At 51.6% G+C, this 15,325-nt stretch overlaps 1 protein-coding gene and 1 non-coding gene across 11 annotated transcripts in view; both read left to right on the top strand.

Moving 5' to 3' along the window:
* CHD3 (chromodomain helicase DNA binding protein 3) overlaps nt 1-15,197 on the top strand; it is a 24,925-nt gene extending 9,728 nt beyond the window's left edge. For 3 of the 10 annotated variants that reach the window (XM_033089221.1, XM_033089222.1, XM_033089219.1), the window contains exons 11-40: nt 252-463; nt 1,158-1,289; nt 1,679-1,778; nt 2,193-2,384; nt 2,551-2,751; nt 3,098-3,235; nt 3,523-3,644; nt 3,798-3,971; nt 4,103-4,244; nt 4,416-4,547; nt 5,172-5,289; nt 5,507-5,631; nt 5,833-6,064; nt 6,362-6,528; nt 6,978-7,155; nt 7,622-7,687; nt 8,142-8,227; nt 8,374-8,507; nt 9,051-9,195; nt 9,371-9,533; nt 9,656-9,774; nt 9,877-10,012; nt 10,123-10,224; nt 10,403-10,534; nt 10,916-11,024; nt 11,220-11,352; nt 11,671-11,912; nt 12,976-13,139; nt 13,382-13,508; nt 13,994-15,197. In XM_033089221.1, coding sequence (XP_032945112.1) covers nt 252-463; nt 1,158-1,289; nt 1,679-1,778; nt 2,193-2,384; nt 2,551-2,751; nt 3,098-3,235; nt 3,523-3,644; nt 3,798-3,971; nt 4,103-4,244; nt 4,416-4,547; nt 5,172-5,289; nt 5,507-5,631; nt 5,833-6,064; nt 6,362-6,528; nt 6,978-7,155; nt 7,622-7,687; nt 8,142-8,227; nt 8,374-8,507; nt 9,051-9,195; nt 9,371-9,533; nt 9,656-9,774; nt 9,877-10,012; nt 10,123-10,224; nt 10,403-10,534; nt 10,916-11,024; nt 11,220-11,352; nt 11,671-11,912; nt 12,976-13,139; nt 13,382-13,508; nt 13,994-14,234 — 4,464 coding nt within the window. In that variant the 3' untranslated portion in view covers nt 14,235-15,197. The other 7 variants (XM_033089229.1, XM_033089223.1, XM_033089225.1 and 4 more) reach the window with 6 other exon arrangements.
* On the top strand, nt 8,639-8,778 carry LOC117014138 (small Cajal body-specific RNA 21). The gene has a single exon (XR_004421442.1). It is a non-coding gene; the product is annotated as a small Cajal body-specific RNA 21 (non-coding RNA).
* Nucleotides 15,198-15,325: the final 128 nt, after the last annotated feature.

The following is a 15,325-nucleotide window of genomic DNA, read 5'->3' as shown; positions in this document are numbered from 1 at the left end:
CCATGTTTTACCAATATTCCCAATCTTAATAAACCGATTCCCTGCTTCCTTTTGCATGTTACATCCCCACCCACGTCCTGACTCTGTTCTGTTTCGTTGTATTCATTTTCCTGCTTTGGCTTTATTATTCATCCCACCTCTTTCATAGCTCCCTTTCCCATACTGTTCCTTCTGCTGCCCTCTTCCCTATTCCCCTTGTCCCCTCTGGATGGTGGAACTCTCTCTTCCCTCCTTCCTCTGTTCCCCATCAGCTGGAAATCTTCCACTTGGTAATGTACCGAAACTACCAACGGAAGAATGACATGGATGAGCCCCCACCCCTGGACTATGGCTCTGGTGAGGACGATGGGAAGAGTGACAAGCGCAAGGTGAAAGATCCGCACTATGCCGAGATGGAGGAGAAGTACTATCGTTTTGGCATCAAGCCAGAGTGGATGACCGTCCACCGTATTATCAACCACAGGTGATTTCTTGGTCCACAGGCAGGCCTTGGTCCTGGGGTATGCCACTCTTCTTGTTGCGGTTATGGCCCCATGTTAGTATTTGTTGATGAACCAAATAATTGACTTACCTGAACAACTCCTGTTGTAGCCCCAGCCCTTCTGGCTTATTTCCTATGTGGGGATGAGAGAAACCAGCCCAACACTGACTCATCATCGCTTTCTCTAATCTCTTATTGGATAACACATGACACGAGTCTGGGGATCGGGGCATGAAAACAAAATACGAAAAGCATGATTCATTCAGACCAGTGTTTCTTGTGTTTATTTCTTCATAATGCTTATTATTACCTAAAATTATATATTTATTTTCCTATTTCATAGCTGCCTTCCTCAGTAGAATATGAGCTCCATGAGAATAGGGTCATTTGTCTGTTTTGTTCACTGCTGAATTACTAGTGCCTGGCACATAATAGACGCTTAGCAAATACTGATTGGATGGACAAAATATGTTGAACCCAGGGGTGTTTTGTGAGAGTTGGTTTTTAGGAAGCCATCCTGAAAAAGTTAAGGTAGTACTTCAGCCTTTCTAAACTTTCTTCCAATGGACCACCATTGAGGATTACGTGACAAATTCTTTGTGTTTGCTGATAATTGTGTTTATTATGACTTCTTCCTACATGTGATCCATATTATTTTTCTTCTCCTGTCCCACAGTGTGGATAAAAAGGGGAATTACCACTATCTAGTAAAATGGAGGGACTTGCCATATGACCAGTCCACCTGGGAGGAAGATGAAATGAACATCCCTGAATATGAAGACCACAAGCAAAGCTACTGGAGACACCGGTGAGGGAGCCATGTCGTGAGTCAGAGGGAGTCTGAGATAGGCGCATGAAAACTAAACCTCCAGCACAAAATTAGATACAGTAGGGACAGACCCGATCTGGAATTTCGGGCATTGGGTGGCTGGGCTGGGTTGTTTGGGGTGGGATTGGTAAAGAGGCAGTATGGGGAAGAGAAATAAGATGTACCCTGAGTAATGAAGAAGAGGGTGCTCAGGAGTAGGGAGGGTTATCTGTAGAGGTGAAATTCAAGGGCTGAGGATAAAGAGTCTGGGAGAAAGGAAATGGTAGAAAAATCTAGGTTATGGAAAGTAGGAGATAGCTCTGGAGTGGGTTCAGAAGAGGGAGGGGCTACCAAAGACCAGGCCTCACTCAGACCCACTCTTTCCTCAGGGAACTCATTATGGGGGAGGACCCCGCCCAGCCCCGCAAGTATAAGAAGAAGAAGAAGGAGCTACAGGGTGATGGGCCTCCCAGTTCTCCTACTAATGATGTAAGTCCTCTTACTAGACCTTTGTCCCATTTCTGGAGCTATGGTGATTGAATATTTCCCCGGGGCTACTGGTAGAACTTCCCAGAGTTTCAGCAACCTCTTTGAACAGTAGCTCTTCCTTCAATATTCAGCCTTGCTCCAAGAGTGGCTAGGAATGTTGGCATAAAAATGAGAGCCACCAGAGAGAGCAGCACACAGGGCTCTTCCACCAGTTGCCTTCTCCATGATGCTGCCCGGTCTTGTTTTAAGGAATGAAGGGGAGGGACTGAAAACTAGAACCTTCATAAGCTCAGGCTATAGTAGAGGGAATTGTAATCCAACGTGGTGTCAGTGCCAGGGAAGAGGGAGGAGGAGACCAAGACCAGAGGAGCAGCTGACAGTTCTCTTGAGCTTTCTGACTTCTTGACTCTACAGCCTACAGTGAAATATGAGACTCAGCCACGGTTTATCACAGCCACTGGAGGCACACTGCACATGTATCAGCTGGAAGGGTTGAATTGGCTACGCTTCTCATGGGCCCAGGGCACTGACACCATTCTGGCTGATGAGATGGGTCTGGGCAAGACCATACAGACCATCGTCTTCCTCTACTCACTCTATAAGGAGGTGCTCAATTCTAGGGCCCCTGAGAGGGACTGCCAGGCTTTGGCCCAGCCTGGACTGGGGAAGGTGGGAGTGGAGGATGAGGGCAGAGGATGGGGGGAGGGCGTGGCAGGCAGGGGACTGGGATCTACAACCTGGATTAATGGTCCCCTTTACCCTCGAATCCCAGGGCCACACAAAAGGTCCTTTCCTGGTGAGTGCCCCACTCTCTACCATCATTAACTGGGAGCGAGAGTTCCAGATGTGGGCACCCAAGTTCTACGTGGTGACATACACGGGTGACAAGGACAGCCGGGCCATCATTCGTGAGAATGAGTTTTCCTTTGAAGACAACGCCATCAAAGGTGGCAAGAAAGCTTTTAAGATGAAGGTAAGCCCCTCATATTCTCTAAGACCCTCAAATCTGTCATTTCTTTGCCCCAACCAGGATTTCAGTTCCTTTGTTCCCCACTCGGCTTTCTCCCTCCTTTCCTTTATCCACCCTCACGCCTCTGCACTCCAATCCTGGAGATGTAGCAAGCACTCCCAGAGGTGTACGTGGATCATGTGATGGAAGTTGGAGGGCCATGTTTAATAATCCTTGCATGGAGTCAAAGTTGGAGGCTCGCCAGCTGGCTCCCTTTGGCACTCATGGTCAGGAGAGGGTGGGCACAGAATGGGGGTGGAGGTGCTTGGGTATCAGGTAGCAGCCAAATGGACAATGCTTGTATCGGCAGAGGGAGGCACAGGTGAAGTTCCACGTTCTCCTGACATCGTATGAGCTGATCACCATTGATCAGGCAGCACTTGGCTCCATCCGTTGGGCCTGCCTCGTGGTAGATGAGGCCCATCGGCTCAAAAACAACCAGTCCAAGGTGAGTGAGATACCCAGACCTCAGAAACTTGAGACTGTTTAAAATGAAGGCAAGGACTCCTACTTGCCTTCATTTTTAAAAAGTTCCAGGGACTTTATAGTCTGGGAGGCAGGATGCCTGGGAAGCTCTGGGGAAGAAGTCCAGGTTGGAAGAGGGAGAAAACTAGGGTTTGGGGCCTCTGATCCTGAAGGAAATGGAAGCTGGAGGCAGGAAAAGGTTGATAATATGGGCCAATGACTTGCCACTGATGGGCCCTTTCTCTTGCCTTTCTTTGCCCCATTTTCTAGTTTTTCAGGGTCCTCAATGGCTACAAGATAGATCATAAGTTGCTGCTGACAGGGACTCCATTGCAAAATAATCTGGAGGAGCTCTTCCATCTGTTGAACTTCCTCACCCCAGAGAGATTTAAGTAAGTGGCTCAGTAGGGTAGTCTGGAGAGATGAGAGGCGGAGGGGCTGAGAAGACAAGTGGGTGGAGGATTCATCTGAAGTGAAGAATAGAGTCTGAGGTCAGGGGCAAAACCTGACAGCTGTTCATTTCCTTATTTCCTTTTGACTACTAGCAACCTGGAGGGCTTCCTGGAGGAGTTTGCTGACATATCCAAAGAAGACCAGATTAAAAAACTGCATGATTTGCTGGGGCCACATATGCTACGTAGGCTCAAGGCTGATGTCTTTAAGAACATGCCAGCCAAGACAGAGCTCATCGTTCGAGTGGAGCTAAGCCCCATGCAAAAGTGAGATGCAAGACGGGTTAACCTGGACTACGGGTTGGGGATTTGGTGGCAGCTTTCCAAGCATAGGTGACCAAGCATGACATCGTAACCGCTTCCTTTATGTCTCTTATATGCCCCACTCTGGTCTTTAGAAAATACTACAAGTATATCCTGACTCGAAATTTTGAGGCCCTGAATTCCCGAGGCGGTGGGAACCAAGTGTCGCTGCTTAACATCATGATGGATCTTAAGAAGTGCTGCAACCATCCATACCTCTTTCCTGTGGCTGCTATGGTAGGTACAAGAGCTGGAAACTGATTCAAGGCCTGGCTTTCTGCAAGTGGGAGGAGTTGAGCACAGAGCTGAAGCTGGGCTGTGAGGCCAGGGATTGGATTTCTGAGAGGGGTAAATATGGGGGCACATTTCCTGACCCTCTCATCCTCCTTTCTGCTTCCTTCTTTTCAGGAGTCCCCAAAACTCCCCAGTGGGGCCTATGAGGGTGGGGCACTTATTAAGGCATCCGGGAAGCTCATGCTGCTGCAGAAGATGCTACGGAAGCTGAAGGAGCAAGGACACAGAGTGCTCATCTTCTCACAGGTGACCCAGCCCCATAGCTCACTCTCACCCTCAGACTAATCCCTTACCTCATTCCTGTGGCTGCCGTGGTATGAGAGGTTAGGAGATTACACCCTTAAGAGTTTTTGGTATAGCTAGGTTCCTCTTGGCTTCTGACCCCTGTTCTTTGGAAGGTATAGTCCAGCTTCTTTTAAGCTAGATGGAGAGAAGAGGGAGAGTGAGCCATCTGCCTCTCAAGGAGGTCTCTGGGGACTGGTACTATTTCTTAATCTTATTGGGGAAGGGAGGAGAGCACAGACCTTTTGGAAATCTGATGAAAGCTATGGATCCATTCTCCAGAAAAGTTGTACATATAATTATACAGTCGTGTACAGATTTTCATGGGGCTCATAGATTTGTTTGAAACCTTTTCAGGGGTCTCAGAAGAACCTCTGTCTTAACAGAAATGATCTTAAATCAAGAGAGTATGACAGGAATGTGGAATGAGAAAGAGCTGGGGGTAGGGGAAGCAGCACCCGGGGAGCATAGGACAGGGCATGGGTACAAGTGTGAGGACTGGGGTTGAGGGAGAGTAAAGGGATAGAATCGACAGGGCCCACCCCACTGCTTCATCATTATAGACTCCTTTGTTTTCTCTTGTTCTAGATGACCAAGATGTTAGACTTGCTAGAGGATTTCCTAGACTATGAAGGCTACAAGTACGAGCGCATTGATGGTGGCATCACTGGTGCCCTGAGGCAGGAGGCCATCGATCGATTTAATGGTGAGAGGCGAGATGCGTTGGTCCCCGCTGGGTATGCGAAACCCAAGAAACCTGCACTTAGGTCCCTGGGCTGGGACGGGGCTGGCCTGGGAAGATATTAGCCACTTGGGCTTTTGAGTTGGGGACTTGTTTGGTTGTAGTCAGGAAATATCTAGGAGCAGGTAGACAGAATTGCTGGCTACAAGACAAGCCTGGTTTCCTAATTCTCACCTCCTAGCTCCTGGAGCCCAGCAATTCTGCTTCCTCCTGTCCACCCGAGCTGGGGGCTTGGGCATCAATCTGGCCACTGCTGACACTGTCATCATCTTCGATTCTGACTGGAACCCCCATAATGACATCCAGGTGGGAACTCGCCTCCTGGAGCTCCTGTACCACTTGGCAAGGACACACGGGTTCACAGAGGAGGGTGTTGTGTTCTGGGATCAGAAATAAGTCTGTTGGGCGATAGAAGACCCTTCCTTGCCAGCTTCCTTTCCTGAGCATGTGGGTGGTGTCTTCCCTGCCACCGCCTTGGCCCATCCCCACTTTCGCCCACCCCTGCAGGCTTTTAGCCGTGCTCATCGGATCGGCCAGGCCAACAAAGTGATGATTTACCGGTTTGTGACTCGCGCATCAGTGGAAGAGCGAATCACACAAGTGGCCAAGAGAAAGATGATGCTGACACATCTGGTGGTACGGCCCGGGCTGGGCTCCAAAGCGGGCTCCATGTCTAAGCAGGAGCTGGATGACATCCTCAAATTTGGCACTGAGGAACTATTTAAGGATGAAAACGAGGGTGAGAACTTTTTCTGCAACTCTCTGAAAGCAGGCCCCTGCTTTCGTCTTGAGTATTTCTCTCCTGAAGCCCTAGAAGAAAAACTTCTGTGTAGTCTGTGGAGGAAGGTTGGCCTCTTTCTTTACATGTAGGATTGAAAACAACAGCAAATCTCTACATAGACTTCCAGGAAAAGGGCCTTCTCCAGAGCTCCCATGGAAGGGAAGCAGAGTAGAACGCTTTGCTTTGATCTTTCTAAAGTTCTTCCCAAAGTTCTGGTTGGAACTCAGAGTTCCCTCATATCCCCCTCTCCACCAGGGGAGAATAAGGAGGAGGACAGCAGTGTGATTCATTATGACAATGAGGCCATCGCTCGGCTGTTGGACCGGAACCAGGATGCAACTGAGGACACTGACGTGCAGAACATGAACGAATATCTCAGTTCTTTCAAGGTGGCCCAGTATGTGGTGCGGGAGGAAGACAAGGTGAGAGGCTGGGGCTGGGCACTCTCTGTCCGAGGCTGTCTCCGAAGGGCAGTGTCTTACCGGACCTCGAAACAGGAGTCCCCCTTCCTCTTGTTTTTCTGTCTGCTCTCTTACCATAGAGCCCTACAAAGAGCAGTAGTGGACTGCAAACAACTTCTTGGTCTAATGGGTGAAATTGGACTTTGGAGAAAGACTTAGGCCCAGAAAGCACCAATAAACATGGAAGGGTTCCTTCTGAGTCAGAGCAAGAGGCACACAGAGGGCACTAGAGGAGAGATTTAGAAAAGGGGATTAACAAGGTAGGAGAAGCATATAGCGGGTAAGAGAGAAGGAAAAGGCAAATGTGCAGTGTCCAGAAAATTCATGCAGAGCTTAAGAGATGTAGGAGGCAGGAGATGGAAGGACTGGGTGGGGAGGAGACTGCCACTGTTCATTCTGCTGCCCTTCAGATTGAGGAGATCGAACGAGAGATCATCAAGCAGGAGGAGAACGTGGATCCTGACTACTGGGAGAAGCTGCTGAGGCATCACTATGAGCAACAGCAGGAAGACCTAGCCCGGAATCTCGGCAAGGGCAAGCGGGTTCGAAAGCAAGTCAACTACAATGACGCTGCTCAGGAGGACCAAGGTGGGGACTGCCCCCAATACAGGAACTGAGAAGCTCAGAGTGCTGAGGAGGGGCCTGAAGGCTGCGGGCGTGTGGCAGGCAAGACAGACGCCTAGAGGTCAGGGCCTTCCCTGCTAAAGGGGAAAGAGATTAAGAAGGATCAGTAGGAGCTGCCTGGAGGCCAGGTGGGTTTGCAGGCGATCTAAGCTATCTGGTGATAGTGGGGGGGGCTCTTGTGGACACCCAGGAGTTCTTCTTCAGAACAGGTTACACAGGATTCAGGAGGTGCCCAGAGACAAGGTGGGTGGTGAGGGGACATGGTTCAGGATATATGGCCCCAGAGTCAAGATTGCAGACAGCATCCCCAGGAGGGTGAAGGCCAGAGTGAAGATACGGAAGTCTCCAAGTGGAGGCATCCAGGCAGAAAGTCCTAGCAGGGCCTTGTGCAGGGCGCTCTCACTGACCACTGAGCCCTCTCCCCTTGCAGATAACCAGTCAGAGTACTCAGTGGGATCAGAAGAGGAGGATGAAGACTTTGATGAACGTCCTGAAGGTAGCGTCTGTTTTCTGACTTTCTACAACTACTCTTCTCATTGTCCTTGAAGCCCATTGTTTCTATATACATAATGCGTTTTTGTAGAGAAAGTAAAGATTACAGATACGCAAAAAGGAAGAAATGCCCATAATCTCTCCAGTGTTAAAATTTGGAGAATATAACGCTGCAGGCTTAGATGCCTCGATGAACGATCCAGAAAGATTACATTATTTTATGTTCCCATCAGTCATCTTGTTTGCATCAAATACTTGCTTCTAAGTTTTTTACTATGACTTGATTCTTTTAGCACTCCTGAGTTAGTAGTTCTGAAAGTGCTTGGAAGAAAATTAGAAGCGTCTCAGACGTGACACGGGCCTTCCTGGAGTTCTATATCTTGTGGGAACAGGGTGCTGGGAAGGACTGAGGGGTGGAGGAGGTGGTGGATCTACTAACTTGGGTCACCCCCGCCCAGGGCGTCGACAGTCAAAGAGGCAGCTCCGGAATGAAAAGGATAAGCCACTGCCTCCACTGCTGGCTCGAGTTGGGGGCAACATTGAGGTGAGAGCTGGGCCCAGGCTCCTGAGAGTTCCCTAAGGAGAGAGTGAAAGCTGGGGGGTTGGACACTGAGTCACTGACGGGACAAAGGATCAAGATATGGGGTCCCTGGACATCACCACCCACTCCCTCCTCGCCCCCGTCCTCAGGTGTTGGGATTCAATACCCGTCAGCGGAAGGCTTTCCTCAATGCTGTCATGCGCTGGGGGATGCCACCGCAGGATGCTTTCACCACTCAGTGGCTGGTGCGGGACCTAAGAGGCAAGACGGAGAAGGAGTTCAAGTGAGTGTGGGTGATACGGGCCTAAGTTGGATGAAAGGGTAAGAGCTTTGGGCGTTGCCTTCTTCCTCTTGGCCACCATATGATGTGACCTTACTCAACTGATCATCACGCTCCCTGCCGTACAATAGTTCTGGCTCGGTTTCCTGGGGGGTGGGCTCAGCCTTGCCCACCTCCCCTCAGACGAGCCGAGAGTAGAGAGACTGGGCTTCCTTCCCCAGGGGAGAGGTGGTTAAGAAAGGTGCCTCACCTGGACTGTCCTCGCCTCACATTTCCTTGACCATGAAAACCAGGCATGGGAGCTGGTGGAAAGGATGAAGAGTTGACTGATGGGGCCTTTGACCAAAGTACCAAAGCCAAGGAGACAGTGGAAGAACAAGGGGCGGGGCAGACGGGTTAGGAGTTGGAGGGCTGATCATGGCGAGATTGAGAGGCCCAGGGGAGGACCCCTGGAGGCACTCAGGGAGTTCAGGGTTGAGGAGTTCGGTGATCCCTGTGCCTCTCTCAAGGCTCTCCTAACCCGCCTTCTACCCCCATGCTCCTTAGGGCCTATGTGTCTTTGTTCATGCGCCATCTTTGTGAGCCCGGGGCAGATGGCTCTGAAACGTTTGCTGACGGGGTCCCTCGGGAGGGCCTGAGTCGCCAGCAAGTGTTGACGCGCATTGGAGTCATGTCTCTCGTCAAGAAGAAGGTATCAGTCTTTCCCTCACCAAGAGTCAAGCTGGCCACCTGGTCCTGTCTTTTCTCTGCCTTGCATCCCTGAGTTCCAGACTCAGGCTGGTGCGAGGTGTGACAGGACTTGAGCTTCCTGTGATTCCAGTGCCTGGAGCTGACCCCTGTCTCTATGGCTCCCCCTCCCGCCTCAGGTGCAGGAGTTTGAGCACATCAATGGGCGCTGGTCGATGCCTGAGCTGATGCCCGATCCCAGTGCTGACTCAAAGCGCTCCTCCAGAGCTTCCTCTCCTACTAAAACATCTCCCACAACCCCTGAGGCTTCCGCTACAAACAGTCCTTGCACCTCTAAACCTGGTAATTGGGTTGGGATGGTGGGAGAGATGGAGACGAGGCCGTTGTCTGAAGGGGCTAGACTCTGAGGGATGGGGGTCACGGTGGGAAGTTGATACCTTCTTCACTCTGCCTTTCCCCTGTAGCTACTCCAGCTCCAAGTGAGAAAGGAGATGGCATGAGGACACCACTTGAGAAGGAAGAAGCTGAAAACCAGGAGAAGCCAGAGAAGAATAGCAAAACTGGGGAGAAGATAGAGACAGAGGTGTGTGGCTACTTGACTTCCCTGAGGGGAGGGAACGAGGAATCTTGGAGGCCAGGTATCTGGGAGCCCTCAGGTTCATCCCCACCCATTGTTCTCTTCCAGGCTGATACCCCCAGCCCAGCCCTATCGTTCGGAGAGCGACTAGAGCCAAGGAAGATTCCTCTAGAGGATGAGGTGCCAGGGGTACCTGGAGAGATGGAGCCTGAACCTGGGTACCGGGGGGACAGAGAGAAGTCAGGTGGGTGCATGGACTTGGGGGATGATGGGCTTAGAATTTGGGGGTGCCCTCTTCTGGGGTCAAGGAATGAGAGTGACATCCTCTCTCCTGTTCCCTACCCCTTCCCACAGCCACAGAGTCGACGCCAGGAGAGAGAGGGGAGGAGAAGCCGTTGGATGGACAGGAACACAGGGAGAGGCCGGAGGGGGAAACGGGGGATTTGGGCAAGAGAGGTAATGGGTGGAAGGACTGGACCCTGGGTCCCTGAGGGAATCGGGAGGTGGAGTCTGGGGGACCAGCTGCCTGCGTCCTGGGTGGGTAGTTGTTCCAAGGACCAGTGCAGTACAGGGAGTACCCTTGGGACCTGGGAGGAGACTGTCCTGCGGTATGAGCTCTGCCCATCTGCCCTAGCAGAAGATGTAAAAGGGGACCGAGAGCTTCGACCTGGTCCTCCTCGAGACGAGCCACGGTCCAATGGGCGACGTGAGGAGAAGGCAGAGAAGCCGCGGTTCATGTTCAATATTGCAGACGGTGGCTTCACAGGTGGGAGGGGGTCTCTCACTGCCACCTGCTCTTCTCTGGGATTTGCTCATCCTCATGGGGTGTCTCGTTTTGCCTGCAATTTCCTGCTACCTTTAATTCCAAGTAACTGCCAATGAAATGGTACATGCGTGTCTACTCCTTGCCCCCCGTCCTCCTTTAGTATATTCCTAACTCCAGAGTTGTCTTTAATTCTACCTTTATTCTTAATCCTAACTTGAACCTTGTTTGTAGCTACTGTTGTCCCTAACCTAACCTTGCCCTGTTCACCTTAAAGAGCCCTTGCTCCTTTACCACTATTCAGTTCCCTCATCGATACCTGTCTGTTGGGTTGGATATGGGTTAAAAACTCCTGATGCCTCATCTATCTTCCATTCTTTTCAGAGCTTCACACACTGTGGCAGAATGAGGAACGGGCAGCTATTTCCTCGGGGAAACTCAATGAGATCTGGCACCGAAGACATGACTATTGGCTTCTGGCTGGGATTGTCCTGTATCCTTTAATACAAATACAAGGGAAAAAAAGGTTCTCTTAACCTGGAGAGAGGGGCATTACAGAGAAGGAGTCCACATGCAGGGAAGGGGGAATAGTGCCACACTTTGGGGCGATCAGGCCAGAAGGCAGAAGTGTTCACAGCCCAGCCCAGCCCTGTTAAATTCCTTGATGGTTCCCTTCCTTCATCGGCAGCCATGGCTACGCACGATGGCAGGACATCCAGAATGATGCTCAGTTTGCCATTATCAATGAGCCATTTAAAACTGAAGCCAATAAGGGGAACTTTCTGGAGATGAAAAATAAGTTTCTGGCCCGGAGATTCAAGGTGAGGATGAGGGATGAAAGAAACAATGCTGAAGAGGGGCTTGGGTGAGAGGTGGGACTAGATCTGGTTGGACTGTAGGGAAGGTTAATACCTTGAGGATGGCGGCGACACCTGAGGCCAAGACCAGAGTGTAACCTTCTGTTTGGGACTGTGGTCCTGATCTGGGTCAGTGCTGGGATCACAGTCAGTATTGGTGGGGAGCTGGGGTGTCTTGGACCAGCAGGGAGGGCAGTGTGGGTCTCCAGTGCTAGGTCTGGACCGCATCCACTCGTCCACTGCTGGCAGACCCCTGCACTAATCCCCTCCCCATGCCCTCAGCTCCTGGAGCAGGCGCTGGTGATTGAGGAGCAGCTTCGGCGGGCGGCCTACCTGAACCTCTCGCAGGAGCCGGCGCACCCCGCCATGGCCCTCCACGCCCGCTTTGCCGAGGCCGAGTGCCTGGCTGAGAGCCACCAGCACCTCTCCAAGGAGTCGCTGGCAGGGAACAAGCCAGCCAACGCCGTACTGCACAAGGGTAAGGGCCGCGGCGGCCCCGCGCGGGGGAGGGCCCACAACGCTGCGTAAGTCTTCACCCCGCACCCCTCAAAATCTTCCCACCCCTCTGAACCCTTTACCCTCTGAACCAACCCCCTCTGACCTCTAACCCCACCGCTGACCCACCTGGCACCCCCTTGGGTTTTTAGACTCTAGGATTTGTGCAGCCAGCTCTCGTCCATGCCTAATTGCATTCACATCAGTGCCTAATAGAGGGACTCTGCCCCCAAAACTCCATGAGACTGTACCATGTCCCCTCCACAGGGCAGAACTTCTTCGCTGACCTACATGCCTGCCATACTGTTAATAACACCCTCTCCAGGGCCTTGGCCTGTGTATAGTCCACAAAAATCCTTACCCCCCAATCCCACAAATCACGTTCCTCACATCTCATTCACTCCACGAGGCAGAAACTACCACCGTCCCACCCTCTGTCCCTACCCCATGAAACTTCCCTTTGACCTTCAACCGTTCCTCCCAAACCCTCTTACCTTGAAAATGATAGATGAAATTCCAAAGCCCTCTAACCATCTAATCTTATGTGATGTAGTGACTGACTCCTGGCCCCTTTGATTCCTGTTCTAATTCCTTGAATCTGTAATGCTGACCCTCTAACCTCCCTCCCCAGTTACTTATTAAAGCCTTGATCCTTAAATCTTTGACACCACTTACCACCTCCCATGCCTCCTGACTATTTCCTCCCCATCATCCCCAACCCCAAAACATCATTCTTCCAGTATGGGATGTTCTGACAACTCCCCGCCCCCATGTCTTCCAATGTCCTCCTCTATCTCCCTTTTCTCCATATTCCCTTTTCCTTTCTTCTCTCTCCATCTCTCTCTGTGGTGATCTGGTCTCTCTCCCTCTTTACCTGACACTCCCACCCACCCACCCCACCCCCGAGTTGCTCTCTTTTTCTGTCTACTTCTGTCATTTTCTTCTTCTCTGGTTCTTTGACATCTGTGTCCTTCTCTCGCTCTCTTTTTCTGACTTTATCTGTCCATCCGACTCCTCGTCTCTTTTCCTGGCTCCATCTCTTCCTTTCCCTGTCTTTCTCTTGCCCTTCTTTCTCCGTGGCCCGGGCCCCAGTTCTGAACCAGCTGGAGGAGTTGCTGAGCGACATGAAGGCAGACGTGACCCGCCTGCCAGCCACGCTGTCCCGAATACCCCCCATCGCAGCCCGCCTTCAGATGTCCGAGCGCAGCATCCTCAGCCGGCTGGCCAGCAAGGGCACAGAACCTCACCCCACACCGGTAACCCCCTTTCCCTCTAACTCCATTTTCCCTGTCGGTACTCCTCCTGCACACATATAGACGCTTCCATCCGATCCCGTATGGAAAAATGACTTGCTCTAGCACACTCCTCACCCTTGAATCTCCATGCCTGTATGTTACACACCTCACTAGTTCTGGAGTTTGGCCCTATAACATTTCCCCTACAGCTTCTTTCCTTTCAGACTGTGGACCCTCTAACTTGGGCTTGTTCTCTATTCCAGGCCTTCCCCCCGGGTCCCTACGCTACACCTCCGGGGTACGGGGCAGCCTTCAGCGCCGCTCCCGTAGGGGCCCTGGCCGCCGCAGGCGCCAATTACAGCCAGATGCCTGCAGGGTCCTTCATCACAGGTCAGCTGATGACTTCTCCCATTCCTGTTTTTCCAAGCTTCATCCCTGCTGAGCTACCCTTTTACTGTTCCAGCCTATCTCATTTCCTTGGAAGTACCCCAAGGAAATGGAGTTATTCTGGGCTTTGTTCTTCGCACCCCTTTCTTAACTTCTCAAAAACCTTATCCAAGGTTTCAGTGATTATGCGGCTTGGTACCTCTTACCTGAGGCTCCTCCATCTGGGTTACTTCAGGGAAAGGGAAAATGAAATGAGAAGGGGGTATGGTGAGAGTTGGCGCATGTGTTCCATCATGTGGCACAAGTGGGAATATCAGGGAGAGGGGTTCACCCTGATCTTTCTCTTGCCCTTTTTCTCTGGTTCCACCCCTACCTTGGACATTCAGAAGTGACATGAAGTGACCTAAAAGTGAGAATATACTGTTGTTGGACAGTGATGTTTGGGAGTGAAGTAGGGATTGACCCTTCCTTATCCCCTTCCCAAACAGCCGCCACCAACGGCCCTCCAGTGCTGGTGAAGAAGGAGAAGGAAATGGTGGGGGCGTTGGTGTCAGACGGGCTGGATCGGAAGGAGCCCCGAGCCGGGGAGGTGATCTGTATAGACGACTGACTGGATCCCAGGCGTGTCCTTCATCCAGGCCCCGTGCCCGAGGCCGACCCCCAGCTCAGGCTTTGGGGCCTGCTGCCAATCCTCCGCCTTCCCCACCCCTTGGGCCACCACTGGGCTAGGAGCCCTTTTGCCTCTCTCAACAACTCCTCTCTTCAAGGGCCCATTGTCTTTCTCCACTCCCGTGTACCTTTCCCACCACGCTTTGAAGACTGCTGGTGAGAAGAGGTCTGGGTGGGAGATGGTTAGCAGGGTCTTCCAAATACTTTTATCCCCCACTGCCAAACATACACAGCTTCCCAATAAATGGTTGTAGGGAGGAAAGAAGTGGAGCATCCCCAGTCTTTATTCCTGCAATGTATGCTCCATCTCATGCAGAAGTGGGGGATTAGCATTGCCTGGCCTTTAGAAACTGGTGGGGAAAAGAGCTTTGAAGAGAGGAGGGGGACTTTAGATAAGGATGACAATGAGCCCTTAGAGGGAGGAAGGGAAGTGGAGGGGTGGCTGCATGTTTCCTTCCCCTACCTCTCCCCAAATGGAGGATGGAGCAGTTACAAGGGAGGGAGTCGATTGCTGTTCAGCCTCAGAATAAAGGCGCCGTTCACTGGCTCAGTTACCTCCTGCGTACTGGCATCTTGTGTTGGGCATCTTCCCCCCTCCCTAGGGACCAAGGACCACCCTACAAAGAGTAATGGTTGAGCAATACTCCCTCGAGCCAAAGAGGAGCTCCCCAATCTGTCCTTGGGGCCCAGGTTCCTGGAGGGCTTCTCCCCTCCCTCCTGAAGGCCTGGATACTGACTAAATTTGAGTGGAGCAGGCAGGGGGCCTAGTTAAGGGATTACCTTGCCTTCGGGACCAGAGCAAAATAGTGGAGGGCAGGCTGGGAAGACATGGGCACACCCTCCGCCCCAGGAGGGGCTGAGGAGAGTGGCAGTTTGCATGGCGAACCCCCCACTTCCTCTGCTGCCCCTTCACTTTCTTGCTGCCCCTTTCCCAGTCTCTCTTCACACCCACTCCTGGCCTGTCCCAATCCCCTCTTCTGTATCAGGTTTATTGGTTGTACATATAAATTATACTTTCCTTTCTGTGTGCTCTGTTATTTTTGAGTGGGGGAGTTCTTTGATTGGGGGGAGGGATAAGGAAAGAAAGGGCATTGCTTTCTGCCGTTACATATTATCCACCTTTTTCCTTTTTAAAAATCTTGTGACTTTAC

Source organism: Rhinolophus ferrumequinum, chromosome 21 (assembly GCF_004115265.2).
Source record: "Rhinolophus ferrumequinum isolate MPI-CBG mRhiFer1 chromosome 21, mRhiFer1_v1.p, whole genome shotgun sequence".
In the NCBI taxonomy this organism is placed as follows: domain Eukaryota; kingdom Metazoa; phylum Chordata; class Mammalia; order Chiroptera; family Rhinolophidae; genus Rhinolophus; species Rhinolophus ferrumequinum.
This window is presented reverse-complemented; position numbering and strand designations above follow the sequence as displayed.